Source organism: Culex pipiens, chromosome 2 (genome assembly GCF_016801865.2).
Source record: "Culex pipiens pallens isolate TS chromosome 2, TS_CPP_V2, whole genome shotgun sequence".
Lineage (NCBI taxonomy): Eukaryota > Metazoa > Arthropoda > Insecta > Diptera > Culicidae > Culex > Culex pipiens.
In genome coordinates, this window is record NC_068938.1 from 179,274,107 (window position 1) to 179,288,854 (window position 14,748).

The following is a 14,748-nucleotide window of genomic DNA, read 5'->3' on the forward strand; positions in this document are numbered from 1 at the left end:
AAGTAAAAGATATTATCCTGATTGTATACATTGTTGATTTGGTCAGATACACTCAACCCCTGGTGGTTGGTAACCTTTTCGTTTGACACATTTTTAGTTTGTACCCCGTTGGTTGGTCAAAGTCAAACTAAAAAGTGACGAACTGTCACTTTCTACACCACGCTCACGCACACTTTCAAAACAAACTTTTGGTAATGTGTGTGTGAACTCCGTGTAAAAGGGGTGTCAAACTAAAACGTGACCCCGTTCGTTTCAGAACAGCTGGTGTCAAACCATCGGGGTTTGAGTGTAGCTATTAGAAAGGAATACAAACATGTTAGGCCGTTACAAATATTTTTTGAAGTTTATATTCCTCGACCCTGACCAAAGTAGAGGGGCGTGGAATAAAAAAAAAAGTTTGAAAATTAAAAAAAGGGCACGGTTTCAACATGTGGTAGAAAAAAGTGTTTTAAAATGCATTATGCACATGTCCGGTTGTTTTGCATTCATAAGTTTCCTTAATTTCAAAATCTTTTAACGAAAATTTTATTATTGCGAGAAAAAAAGTTTTGGCGGTGCTCATGACATTGTAATTTCATAAAAATTAAAATATTTTTAAACGAGCCCAAACATGCTCAATATAATTATATTTTTTTTAAATTGAAATATTTGCATAAGTCTTACTGAAATAAAATAAAATCTATAGCCCAAAAGATCCACCTCAATCAATTCTTAGATTTAAATCCTCTACGTGATTTGTGGATGGTCCCTATGCAGAGTATTTTATTTAAAATATGTCAAGATTATGTCTTCAATATTTTATCAGATTCTGAAAATGATCAAACCTTTTCAACCCATATTTACATTTTATTTATCACAGTGCCGCACTTCATTCATTACTTGCGCCACTACTCTCACTCTCCTTTTCTTTTTCTCTCACTTCCATGCGCTTTTTCTGTGTGCCAAACCTACTCGTCGTCGTATCACATGGGTTAATCGTTCGTATTGGAGTTCTACTGAGGGTATCGGGGTATCCTGTGCGACACACATCAACACAACAAGCAATACACACTCACCCAAAGCTCTGCCGCGGGTACCGGCATTTCAGCCAGCAATACGTGCATGTGTAAAGGTATACACGACGGAGAAGGTAAAGAAAACAAGGGCAAAAGCGAGATCAGCCGGTTGTGTATCAAAACGTTCCCTGCCAGGACTCGAAACGGTCAGAAGCCTCTCGGACAGCGAAGAGCTCGGTCGTGTCTAGCCTTAGCTTGCTTGAAACTTGAAGAAAGTTTTTTTTCTGAAGAAGTGTGGTTATTTGGGAGTTGGAGTTTTTGGGAAAGTTGATCTTTAGTGGCGAGGAAGAAGTGAGATGCACAAGTAGAGTGATGTTTGCTTAGAAGGAGAATCAGCAAAAAGGGACGATCTCGGGGTTTTAAAGAAGGACTTCTAAGAATTGAGGTCGCAGTGATACGGAGAACAACTGGAAGGATTTAAGTGGAGTTCGATCGTGAGATAATCTAACGGTATTTTGGACAATCTGTATTGTGTCGCTGGAAAAGAAGAACAGTAGTGTGATAACGATTGATATTGTTTTGTGAGTGTGGAATAACGGAACTTTGTTAGCAACACAATGGCTCAAGCAATGGATCTTGTGTGCAAGGAGATCATCTACGATGAAGTGGACCATCAGTTTGCCGAACCGGACCCGACCATGATCGCGGATAACCGGGTCATCCAGAACCTTATCAGCCTGGAGCGGTTGACCATTCCGCCGTGCAACTACTTCGGAACGGTTCAGCAGGATATCAAACCGAACATGCGCAAGATCGTCACCACATGGATGCTGGAGGTAAGTTCTGACACCGCCGCAAGTTGGGTTTGGAAGTTCCGTTTCTAAGCCCATGGTCTCTCTTGATATCCCGGCAGGTATGCGATGAGCAAAAGTGCGAAGAGCAGACCTTCCCACTGGCGATCAACTTCTTCGATCGATTCCTGTGCGCCTGCCCGATCGATCGCTACCACCTGCAACTGCTCGGATGCTGCGCGCTGCTGCTGGCTTCCAAGATCCGCCAGTGCCATCCGCTGACCGTGGATGTCCTCAGCGCCTACACCGATCACGCCGTGTCACCCGACCAGATCAGGGTAAGTCCACGAAAGCGAACTTCTCCTTGAACGATCTTGAACTTGATGCCGTCTTCCTGTCTTGTCTTTTCACCTGGTTCACGGGAGGGTTCTACCAAACAAAAGAAAACGCACGGAAGCGTGTAACCCTTGCCAGGTTCCCTTTCACTTGCGCGATCGCGATACGTCTAATTTACTCTGTGAGTTTGTATTTGTCATTATCCCGCGGGGAATTCCTCCCTCGCCCAAAGACATCAGTCTTTGAGTGCTTCCGGGCAACCTGTCAAGAGAGGACCCCCTCTCGAACGAGGAAACCACAAATTTGTGTGTTCCATTGTGTTACGACCGCAAACACACACACTCGGAAGGAAGTAATTATCGCTAAAAGGTGGCTTCCACTTGAAGTTTTCGTGATCATCCACATTTTTGACATTCAGAACATGATCTTTGAATTTTGCAACGTTTCATTGTTTCACGAACGTTCATTCACGACCTGCGTTACAATTTCCGACATCTGTCAAAAAAGCGTAACGCTTAGCTGCAATTTCGCACAGATCCCCACGTTTCGCAACCCTGTTGTCTGCGCCACCCGCATGGCACGTCAACAGACCAGCGCTAGCTGTCAAATTTGGCCAAAAATAAACCGCACAAACCGTTCGTTCCCACAATCACTGGGCGATGACTTAATTGATGCACGCATCCCACCGCCGGTGCCCTATGGGTGTCCCGTCCCTACTAATCCATCATGCGATTTGACCCCACCGACCGGGGAAATCCGATATCAATCAAGTCCAATTAACCGCGCGCGCGCGTATTTCGCTACGGTGTGGACACTAGGTCCGGGGACAATTAACCCTCATCCAGGCCAGCAAAAAAAAAGATCCTCTGCCTGTCTGTCAGTGCAATCGCTTAATTTAAATCGGTGGCGGCACCGACCTCCGTCTAATCCGTCCCCGTGATCGAACCACTTTAGCAGCGCCCCCAAAGCTGAAACTCGATCCTGGACCGCTCCGATGGTCATCGCTCACCGGGTCCTGTGGACCACCACCAGTTTTTGTGTGCCGAAAAGCGCTATTCATTGGGACGTTCTCGAAACCTGTCCCGAAATGAATCGAAACTTTCAAGAATGAAAACAAGAAAACACTTCACGGTGCCCGAGAAATTCCATTCTCGATTTCCAGGGAATTCTGATCCTGAAAAATGAGTTTACAACTTTTTCACACGTTTCGTTGCTCAATGTTTTTCCATCCACTTTTTCGAGTTTCTCTCCAGGCTCCGGGCTCCTATTATTGTCGGGGTTTTTGCGTATACGTTTATTCCTCTTGCATCGGCAATAAAAACCTGCAGGACCTTTAATGGACTCGAGCTTTCAAAACATTTCTACCGCAGGACCTTCTCAGCTTCGCCGGCGAGATAACCTTTTACGAGTTCCAGGAAGATTTCGCCTTTTTTTCATTATTAACTATGTGATCCTTGAGACAGAAAAAGAAGCAAAAGATGCCATTCTTTAGAAATTTGAATTGACCCTGACGAAGTCCGCCGCCGCCGACGGTGAGAAACGTCGCATCATCAATCAAAGGCGGTGGCGGCGTCAAACTTCGAGCGCAGCGAAACGGTTTAGCGCCGATAGATGGGTCGCGCACTGAACTGAAATTTTGAATTGTGCGAAATCATATTTTTGGTTGGGATCGAAATCGTTCAAAAGATCGGTTTCACTTCTTTGGTTTCTGTTTTGGGTTACTGGGATATCTTTTGACAGGTAGAAAAGTTTTTATCTGTTCTGTTTAAAGGATCAGATTTTAAAACGAAGCAAATAAAGATGAGAAATGGTTCCCACAGGTTCGACCTGAAAAATGGCGCTTGTATGAAAAAGTGTTTCAACTTTCTTGAAGATCCTCGACGGAGGAAAGGATAGAAGGAAGGACTCCGGAAGGGATAGAAGGATCGCACCGTTGATTGCAATTTTATACAAATTAACATCCGGATCCAGGGCCCGAAATTAAGGGATGAAATTGTTCCTCATCATCTCCCATGAATATATAAGTAAGGCAAACCCTTCGAAAGTGTCCCACAGCAAAAGAGGGTCAAGAACATCTTCCAACCGAAAATCTTACCTTGCCAACCAACCGACAGATGCGTCATGGGACAACGGAAAAGATATTAATCACTCCGGCACAGGACCCTGGCTATGCTAAGCTATGCGGAACCGGGCTAGAGGGATGCACTTCTGCACAATAATGACGTAATTTTGCGGTTGGTCACAAATTAATCGCATCCGCAGAACGGAGAAGCGACCCGACCTGCTTTTGAGGTTAGGTAACCGTTACATGGTTTTCCTCTGAAGAAGGTTTCGCAAACATCGTTGACATTGCGCAAGCACTCAGCACCGCTGGGCAGTTTGACGACTTCCTCTCACAGCTGTCAAACGTCACGTGGTGAGTGTTTTGAAATGGGATTTTCTTAGCCTTCAAGAAATATGATCACAAATTAACAATTTAATTATCAATTCGCTTTCAACGGCCCCAGAAAAAAGCCGTTGGTCGTGTGGCTTTCACATTAAGATCGGGATCGCTTTACACGATCGGCCAGGCGCGAAATTTATGCGCATTCCAAATATCGGAACGCGTGCTCCTTGTAATATCCCTTAGCGCCCCCTAAGACACGCGCCAGCTATGAATCTCATTACTAACCCCCGCCACCCCATTTGTTCTTACAGAGTTGGGAACTCCTGATGATCAGCAAACTGGAGTGGAACATTACCGCGGTGACCGCTTTCGACTACGTTGACCAGATCCTGGAACGCGTCAAATGGGGCTCCGACGACTCGCGGCTTCGGGAACACGCACACACGCTCATCCACGTCTGCAGTACCGGTAAGTTACATCAAATTTTTACTATCTGCAAATCTACAAAACTGTCCCAACGGTCACCACCATTCTACCCCCGGCATCTGTCGTCGTAATTGCGGACAATAATTACCCGGTCATGACCCGACATCTGGCCGTTCTTGGGACGCGCCAAAAGTTTTATTAATCATTTAACAACTTCCCGTGTAACTTTACGACCGCCAGAGTCTCTAAGACGATTAGCGATCCCTTCAAATTCGGTAACCGAGTCCCCCTGTACCTTTAATTGAATCATCAATTTTATCGAAATCTTGTCGTTGTCGGTTGCCCTAGGCAATCATCCCTAATTCCAGGGGTCACCCGTTTTGACAGCTCGCTTTGTCGCGTTTTCGCGCGCGGCTTGCTTCCTTATCTGCCAAATTGTGCCCAAGCCATGTTACTTACAATTTATCATTTTATCTTTCACCACTTCGATCGCGCTTTCCGCATACACTGTTTGGTGGCAGTTGTTTGGGTTTCTCGATCCTCGCCCAGACAACGTGTCATGACTGCGAAAGCAGGCAGATTGCCTTCCAGACGATCGCAGACGACGCAAGGACAACCTTTTTTTTTGCTGCTGCTGTTTACTTCTTGCGTCCGATAGTCGGGGTTTGGGTCAGTCTCGCTGGCTTTATCGCGTCAAAATTAAATATCAGACGGCTGTTAAAACCTTTTAAGAACCCGAAAAATGGGTGGACTTGGACACTTTTTTTTATCAGTGCTAATAAAAAACTCAAATTTTGACAGTTTCTTCGGATGGTGTAATTTCTAACGACTTCCTCGATCTACCCAATGTGGCTGTGCATAGGAATTTTCCACCAGTCGAGACATTTAAACGTGAACCCCTTGGATTCGAGCAGGAAAAAAATGCCACCGCACGTTAAACGGCAAACAATCGGCTTTCGAGCGCGACACGAGGGTTCTTCAACCAAAAAAAAATCAACCCCTTTCCACGAATAGCTTATATTTAAATGGACCATTCGCGAAAACGTGGCAGTTGGCTGTGACCCTGAATTAAATTTTCACAATCGATTAGGGGAACGCGATTCACTTGAAAAATTTCATCTTGAAAATCTTCAAGTTTATTCGTGAGCAAACGAGCTCGCTGGGCAGTTTGACACCGCTGTCAAAGTAGGCAAACCTAACTCGCTGGGCAGTTTGACACTTCCAGTAGAGTCATTCGCGACGCAGAGGTAAGAGAACAACAACATTATAGAGTAATCTACGTGCGCATGTATTGCGTGTACGTACACGAAAAAGATTGAGGTTAAATTTTGTCCGGCCAGCAAAATCAAATGGTGCGCTAGTGTGTGTACGCGAAACGTCATAAAGCTCTATTCTCGGCTTTCGATAAATATGATCATAAAAAACACAAAGCAGATGGACTGCTGCACCCAGAGCATAAATTTCGTGCACTTCCCGGGAAACCGATGTCCAGATCAGTGCGTGTGAGAAGAAAAATCTGAGTTGTTCCCACAACGCTGCGCAGTTTGCTTGTTTGGTTTCGCATTTCGGCCAAACGATCTTCTTATGGGAATCCTTGTGGCCAACACGGAGTTCAAGTGGCCAGCAGCACCGCAAACATTACAACAGGTCTTTGGCCCTCCAAAAAGGACCCCGGACGAAGAGGCAAAACATCTGCTATCGTTTTGTTTTCCTGTCAGGGTGTAGGAGCAGAAAGAATGGAAACGTTTTTTCAAGTTCTTACATGATCTGCTGCTGCGTACTTTTTTGATATCAAACATCTGCCCTTCGATTCGTTTTTTGGATCGCGTTTCTCTGAACGAGGTGAAGGTGCGTTTGAATCCTGTTGGAATGTCCTAGACGCGGCTACAGGTTGTTCTGTGCACGATAATTAACAGCAGTATCCTTTTCTACCTAGCATTTGGAACCCCCTAGAGATCGTTAAGTCTATTTAGCCATGTGCGCAGGTGAACAGCTCCTGCAAGTGAGCAACTGTTGCCCACTTCCGGACCCCGGAAAAAAAAGAACACCAGCCTTATAACGAACCCAGGCAATTTGTAAACACTGACTCAACTTCCAAACGCTTTAATTGACATTTGTAGAGCGAAGGTGCTATCGCAACACCTCGATCGGAGTCAGGGTCCCGGAAAAGTTTGCCCAGCAAGAAAATTTATGTTAATTTCCGGTTTCACCCTCACGTTGAAGTCACTTGTACACACTTGTTGAACTGACCAACGAGGGGGTTGAACGCGCAGACGCGAAACCAGCACGCGACATGTGCAGCAGCACCCTCACCTTTCGTCCACCAGCTTTCTGATTGGATGAGTAGCCGTCGCCGCGTTCATTGTTCTCTTGATGTCGATAGTCAAGCTGGATGCATTTCGAGGGGTAGTCGTAAATCTACCGGACGGACGGAGCATGTGCGGTCAGAGTCCAGGTGCTTTTTTACCAACACCTTTCGTTGCCCGGCGATGAAGGTGTCAAGCTTTGTTGACATTCCGATGGTTCGCCCGGTGCGTCTTAAAGTAAACAAGCATGTTCCTCGAAGCGGTACAGAACGCGATAAGCAGTTTCAGGTTCCCCTTCTGCGATAACCTCAAATGGATAGGGGTGCCAAAGTCATGCAAAATCTTGAGCAATTTAGCAAACATCTGCCGCTTCGCTTCGTTCCGCTTGCTCCTTCGTCTCCAGACGAATCCTGGCCGTTTCGTCTCGCGCTAAGGATTTTTGTGCCTCAAGGTAGTAATTTTACCAATACCACCACGGTCGTCTCGTCTCGCCGTTTTTCTTTGTGTGGCGAAGAAACTTCACGCTAAATCGTCCTCGAATCACTGCCGACGACGTCTCCGCAGCTGTTGGCCCCTTGCCGGAGACGACGTCGTGCGGTTCAATGCTCGCTTGGCGAAACTAGTCCTTGAACATTTTTGCATGCTCATTTTCTATTGTTTGGACGAATCCAGTTTTTATTTGGAAAAAAAGGGTTGCCAAACCTGAAACGATCAATTCCACTGGGCAGTTGAAAACGATCAAAACCACTGGGCAGCCAACACTAGTTGAGCAACTGTCAAACGCGCTGTTTGTTTTGTAAAATCACGTGGTAAGTGTTTTAAACCGATTTTCTAGGCTTTCAAGAAATATGATCACAAATCAACAAAACGGCAGTTATTCACCGCCAAGATTTATCGCAAACGTCGTAAAAAAGGGATACCGCACTATCAATAAATTAATTACTCCGATACACCTTGTTTTGGGCAATAAATGCCTGAACACACAGGGATCGTTCGGTTGACAACCCCTTGCGTGCACCCTATCCCACAGCGGGACAACGAAAGGGGTTTCAATTAATAAATCTTGCCGGATTTCGCAGCCGGAGACCGGTTGATCCTTCTAAACCAGTTCTCTCCCCTTTTGTCGCACTGCAGCTCACTTTGCCAAACAAAAATTAATTAGAGACATCCACTTCATCATTTGGTCGTCGTCGTCCTTTTGCAGCAGTTGTCTGCCATAATCCCTTCGTCTTGTTCTCGCGAAGAAGTGCACACAATCCCTCGCGCAACTTTTCGCAATGATGCAATTTCTTAAGCTGCCACTCTAGACCCGAACAAAAGCGCAGTGTTGTCAATTTTGGTTAAGTTTACGACGTTCCCAGCAGGAGAGGGTCCTTGTTTTTACGATTTTCAAATTTCAAAAAAAACGACTGTTTGATCATCACTTTTTACGAGCTTTCCCCTCTGGATTAGGGCGAGCGACGGCTTGATGATAAGCGAAATCGAAACTAATAGTGTCTGAATCTCGTTTTTACGAGCGCTCGCTCCTCAATCGTAAAAGATTACGACTCTCTCGGAAAAGAAGCTGTATCATTATCCTTGGGCTCGAGCAGAAAAAAAAAAAGTTACATCAAACTATCTCCTGCTTTTTTACGACAATTTGAAACAATCGTCCCGGCGCAAGGACTCTTTCTTTCTCCGTTTCCTGTCCCAGACATCGAAGGGGACAATCTCAGACGACGACGGTTGGCAGTCGTCGAAGTTTATATTAAAAATCACACCTGGTTGCCGTCCCCTTTCCGTGTGTGTCCCGTGTTTTTCGAAATCTTGAAATCGGATCGTGATTGAACAGCCCAGACGACGAGGGTTCGCTTCCCTACAGGGCCCAGACTCGTTTGACTTGGCTTTAGCAATCTGCCCGTCCATTGTGTTTGATTTGTTCCTTCAAGGGGCCTACCCGAAAATTATAACGTTCAGGTTTCGCGCAACTTCGACGCCTCGCGAGACTCCAAATGTGACGTAAAATTCGAAGTCGCGTGCTTGCAGCTTGCAATTGCACCTTTCCGTCGATCGCCGTCGTTAATGGTCATTTTTATGATTACGACTCCCCACGTCCCACCTTGTCCGCGAAGACGGGTGAGCGCGTGCCCGCTTTTGAGTCGGACTAAATTATGAACATGATCCTCGCGCCAGTTGCACCTGACGGTCCTGATCGAGGACGAACCAGACCTCAGAAGAAGCGTAAAACAAAGTGGTGGAGAAACTCGTTTCGTTTTGTGTATGCACATAATTAATTAGGACCTCGTGCAGCGGCATTCCGGGTCCTAAATGGACTCGAAAACGAGAACGAAACGTTCGTCTAATTAGGACCCCGTCCGACGAGATCAGCTTGAATCCTCGGCGCAGCGTTTTGTTTACAAATTTCAGTTCAATTTCCTACGAACGACGCGCAATGTTTGCATAATTTTCCGTACAAGAAAAGAAAACGTACAAAGAACCGATGCCGTCCTCCGACATATGGCGTCCTTATTTTCTGGGGTCTTTGTTTTTCCATCCCCAGGCATAAACAATTTCCGAAGAAAAGACGAACTCCTGACGGTTCGCTCTTTTTATGTTTATGCTAATTGAAACTGTTAGTTTTTCGACTTGGTCGATGGGCACATGCGCTCGCAGCTTTGAAATGTCCTTGGGCTATAGTTGGCCCCCATGCCCTCTCGTCAAGCACTCGACAAGCTCAAGCAGCGAGTAATTTTAGGGTTCAAATCCGAACCGGCATCTCGAATCCGTTCAATAGCAATATTTACAAATATTATAATTTCCTAGCACTTCCATCTCGACGGAATTCGGCACGGCTAATCGAACCGTTGACATATTCAAATAAAACCGTTTTTATTAGCATAGGTTATGACTTGCAATAAATAAATAACCCCTTCTGCCTGCGGATGCAAAAATCTTGGCACTTTTCATCAACCGAAATTTTGTTCCTTCCCTCCGACATCTTCTCGGAAAGCAAGTCCTTTTCGCTAAGGGTCTTTCCAACCGACATTTTTGCCTGCTTTTGCAGCAACCTTCACGCACTGCAAGATAAGCACAAGATTTTAAATCTTTCCGACCCCTGCTTTCTTTTACGCCATGAAATCTTGCCTAATCCACCGTAAGCGTGCAGATTTCGCTACTTCATCCGTGAAGTGACGCACTCACTGGGCAGCGCACTCTCAACTGACAGTTTGTTTACTAACATCGCGACGAGTAGCTACAGTGCAGTGAATTCTTCCTGGCTTTCAAGAAATATGATCACAATTTGAACGAGATTGGTCCTGTTGGATCACGGCGGCGCCCTGCACGCTACCAGCAGGATAACAAATTTTCGATTGGAAATTCAACGGACGGCGGCGGAGCAGATGCACGTTCTCCACCTTTCCAGCTAGAACCCTCCTTAGAGAGGTGTGTCTTCCTGCTGCATTGTTTCCTTTCTTCTTCCACGCCGGTTTCTTATTGCATTGTGTGATAAGAATTCCTGTCGTCGTCAATAGGACATATCGAAGGATCCTTCCGTCGAGGGCTGGCTGCCACCCCAGCAACTTTTTCCTCCTTCTCTTCCTATACCTGGAGGAGCCAGGTGGTGCAACCGTTGCGTTTCGTCGAGGTCTTTCAATAAAATTTATCGAGCTGGAAAAACCTTCTCGGGTTCTCCTAATAAGAACGAGTCGAGTTGATCGGAACCAAACGATAACCCAGGGTCTCGGCATTTGTTGCGAGAGCCGTAATTCGACGAGGTCCTTGTCAGGAAGGAAGAGGAGGTTCCAGACGCAAAACGGAGAAGTGCAAATGACACCACCCCGCACACCACATTTGGAGAATCGCGTGTGCACTCTTGTGGATCAAAGAAATTGTTATACTTTACTTTATTCAAACTGTAATTATGCAGCTCTGCTGCGTGTGTGTCATCCAAGTTTCCTTCCGATGACACCACCATATGTCGGGACATCTACCCCCTTTCTTGGGCTGCGATCGTGCTGCATATTTTATTCTTATGATAATCGCTTGAAGAGGGTAGCTGTAATTACAATTTCATCAACGGATCTGTTCTACTTTTTTATGCAGCAACTGTCATTTTTTGTACTTCCTTCGGAGATTGAATTTAAATGCACTCAACAAAGACGAATTTAAATGGTCTGACTAGGTTCTGCTAATGCTCCAGACCTTTAATTTTACCAAAATTTTGCACTCTCTCAGCTCCATTCGCCAAAAGAACAAAAACTAAAGGTGCAACTGCTATCCGCTGAAATGTACAGCTTCCTGGCCTCGTAAAACATCGCGCTGAAGAGCCGATAGCCGCATGTTGAGCGCATTTTAGGATAATAGCAGTCCCTAACCTCAAAAAAAAGGGAACGATCGACAGGTGCAATGCGCGCGCGGTCAAAGCGATCGTCCAAAGATCCTTGAGATATCGCATTCATCCCGCATCTCTCGCTCTCCGCGAGCCATGTGCTGCGAGAGGAAATGAAAACCGAAAACAAAATTACGTCGTTAAATATACACCTTCAACGAGTTGCTGCGTCGTCGACGACGATGAGATTGTGTGCGTGTGCAAGGTGCAACGCGAGATCGACGCTTCTCGGAATTGTTTATAAACAGAGAGAGCTCGCAAACCCGCAAAACGTGGAATATCGCCATGTGCGCGAGGATTTCCTTTGTTCGCGTTTTGTTTTACGACTTTGCGCAAGATGACGCAGCTTTAGGCTGGACCTTTAAATTTTGCGCGAAATGCACCTGGCGTCTGTCCGGGATGACGTTTGCGTGTCCATTCGTGGAGGGGCGAGCCCGCTGGGCTGTTTTGGCGATGACAGCTCGCGGCGCCGACTCATTTGTCAAATCAAAGGCGTGCAACGTGCTTCGAACGCACATTTTCCAGGCTTTCAAGAAATATGATCACAAAAATCTTCCAACTTTTGGCAAAAAAGATGCTGGAATCCACTGCGCTGACCGCGGAAGTCTCTAAACTTAAAACATGATCCTGTCGGTCGTGCTCGGGTTTCTTCGCGGCATCGCGTCAAATCTGTGCAAACGCCGGCCACTGCCGGCCATAAATCTAACCTTTCAACGGAATTCGATCCGATCTTGGCTGCGTCCCCTTTCGATCGGCATCTTCGTTCAATAAACAAACTTTTTATGGTGTTTTTTTTCGGTTGTGCCTTTTCTAGGGCAAAAAAGGAGATCGATCCTTCTCATTTGCGCATTTTATTGTTTGTTATTGTGCGTCATAAATTGAAAATTTGTTACATTATCTCATTTGGGTCCAAAAAGAACCGGAAGAAGCGTAAACAAACGAGTCACTATCTTTTCGGAGTTTATTCAAATAAAAAGGAGGTCCTTTTCCTCCGCATTTTTGTCTCGTTGTTTATTATCCTAGACTTCCCATGTGCATGTGCGCACAGGCTCTCGAACAAAACGGTCACGGATGTGTGTTTCTTTTCCCGAATCTTGGGAGAAAACGGAATTGCAATTTGTCTCACCTTTCCGCTCGGGGCGGTGGAAGTTGCAATTATGCCAAAGATTTTTCCATTAATCAATTTGTTTGTTAGGGGACCCAAGGGATCGAAGGCAGGGGCCCGGGACAATAATTACAATTTCTTCCGCACTTCCGTTCCGAAAATCGTTAATTGTCACTCCGGCGAAGAATGGGCGACCCTAGGGACTTAAAAAACTAGATTACATAAAAAAGCTTGCTGCAATTGTGCAAATTTCTAACGAATTTCCTCTTTTCTTTCCTTTTGCAGAAACCATCTTCATGCAGCTCGAACCCTCCCTGCTGGCCGCGTCTTGCATTGCGTCCGCCAGCCGGGGTCTGAACGTGTCCACCAAGATGGCCGTCGGGTACGACCTGGTCCGGCTAACCATGCACGATCTCGTCAAGGTTGACTTTATCGTCAAGATCATCGAGGAGATCGTGGCGAAGGAAATCGCCGACAAGCAGGTCCAGCAGCAGCAGCACCAGGCCGCCACGAGCGCCGGAAGCTGCAAGGAACAGTACCAGCAGGCCCCGCAAAAGGTCAACTCCGGTGGCGCCCCCAACTCTCAGCAGCAGCAAACCGAACAGCCGGAAACGCCCACCGATGTGCAGTTTATATACTTTTAAAGCAAGCACACACACGTGGGAAGTGGGAACTGCTGTTGAGTATTTTTATTGCCTCTTTGTCTGATTCTAAACACTGTTGAAATTGCATTTATTCTCTATTGGTCACACTGCTTAAGCTTAAGTCTAAAACAGAGGTCGGCGAAGCGAGAACCATTTTCTATTCTCTGGTTTGGAAAAAAGAAAACCTGCCGCCAAAAAAAAATTAGAGCATGTTATCCAAAAACCAAAAAAAAATCAATTCCTCTTAAGAAAACTCAAGCAAAAACATGGGAATGCTGCAGGCGCTATTCATCATCCGGCGACGAGCTGCGGGCCCAAGCTTTGATTCTGCACACTGCTTAAGCTCGACTGGTCGAGCGTCGTTAGGGAACCCGGTGCCATCCATCAACTCGAAAGGCTTTAGCGGCACGTGCCGGATGATCGTATTTTCAAACTTTTGACAGAACGAAATTTTAGTTTGTACATATTTGAGCATTAAAAGTTTGGCTGAATCAACAAAAACGTTAGTTAATTTCTCAACACGAAAGTTTGGATCTTTTCAAAAGCAAAAAAACATGGTGCGAAATAGTTTATCTATTGTTTATACTCTCTTTACTCTACTTTCACTATAGTTTAATATCTTGAGTTTCTAGATTCTATACTGTTTTCTCTATTGATTTTCACACCCTTTTTTCCTAAAACAGTAGACTCAAAAAAAAAGACTTAGCGTAACGTTACTCAGAATTAAGATTTATCTATACACAAAACACAAGGAAGAAAAAATAAGACGCAAAGTTTGTTAAATTATTTATTTATATTTACCACCTAGTATGCCTTCACTTACGCACAAACGCCCCTCCCCTGCGAGCCAGGGTGGGGAAAAAAAGGAGAAGCAAGACCCTTAATCTTAAGCGCACACGTGCCAAGACGGTGCCCTCTATTGGATGTAAAGTTGTAAAGAGAAAACTGCCAAAGATTCGTTAGCGCAAAGGAGGAAAACCCCACCGATTCATAATTCTCACCCCCACAAAACAAGCCATAAAACACCATCAAAAACTAGCATTTAAGTTGCGACAGAATTTAAAACAACAAAAATCTAACATTTGCCAGGGGCCAGAATTCGATCTCATTAAGAATTAATCTGTACAGAAGCGAGCGAACGTTTTAGTTTAAGGGCTAAGTGTACCAACCACCCGTGTAAATATAAGGTTAGTATCCAAGCGAAAACTAGGAGAACCAGTTGCCTGCATTAGTGCTACTTAAAAGGAGACATTTTTTTTTTTTACTTTGCTAAGAAATTGCTAAGAAATGTTGAGACTTTTTCACACGCGAACAGTTTTTTTGGACTTTGTATGCTATTTTTCTCTATTAATTGTTAATCTAGTCTTATATAAGAGAAATTTATAATAAT

General features: G+C 45.2%; 1 protein-coding gene across 1 annotated transcript; it reads left to right on the forward strand.

Annotated features, from left to right (window-relative positions):
- Window positions 1–1,130: 1,130 nt before the first annotated feature.
- Window positions 1,131–13,612, forward strand: LOC120414973 (G1/S-specific cyclin-D2-like). The gene is made up of 4 exons (XM_039576307.2): window positions 1,131–1,831; window positions 1,909–2,124; window positions 4,820–4,976; window positions 13,000–13,612. Exons 1-4 carry the CDS (start codon window positions 1,613–1,615, stop codon window positions 13,356–13,358), a joined length of 951 nt encoding a protein of 316 aa, XP_039432241.1. The 5' UTR covers window positions 1,131–1,612; the 3' UTR covers window positions 13,359–13,612.
- Window positions 13,613–14,748: the final 1,136 nt, after the last annotated feature.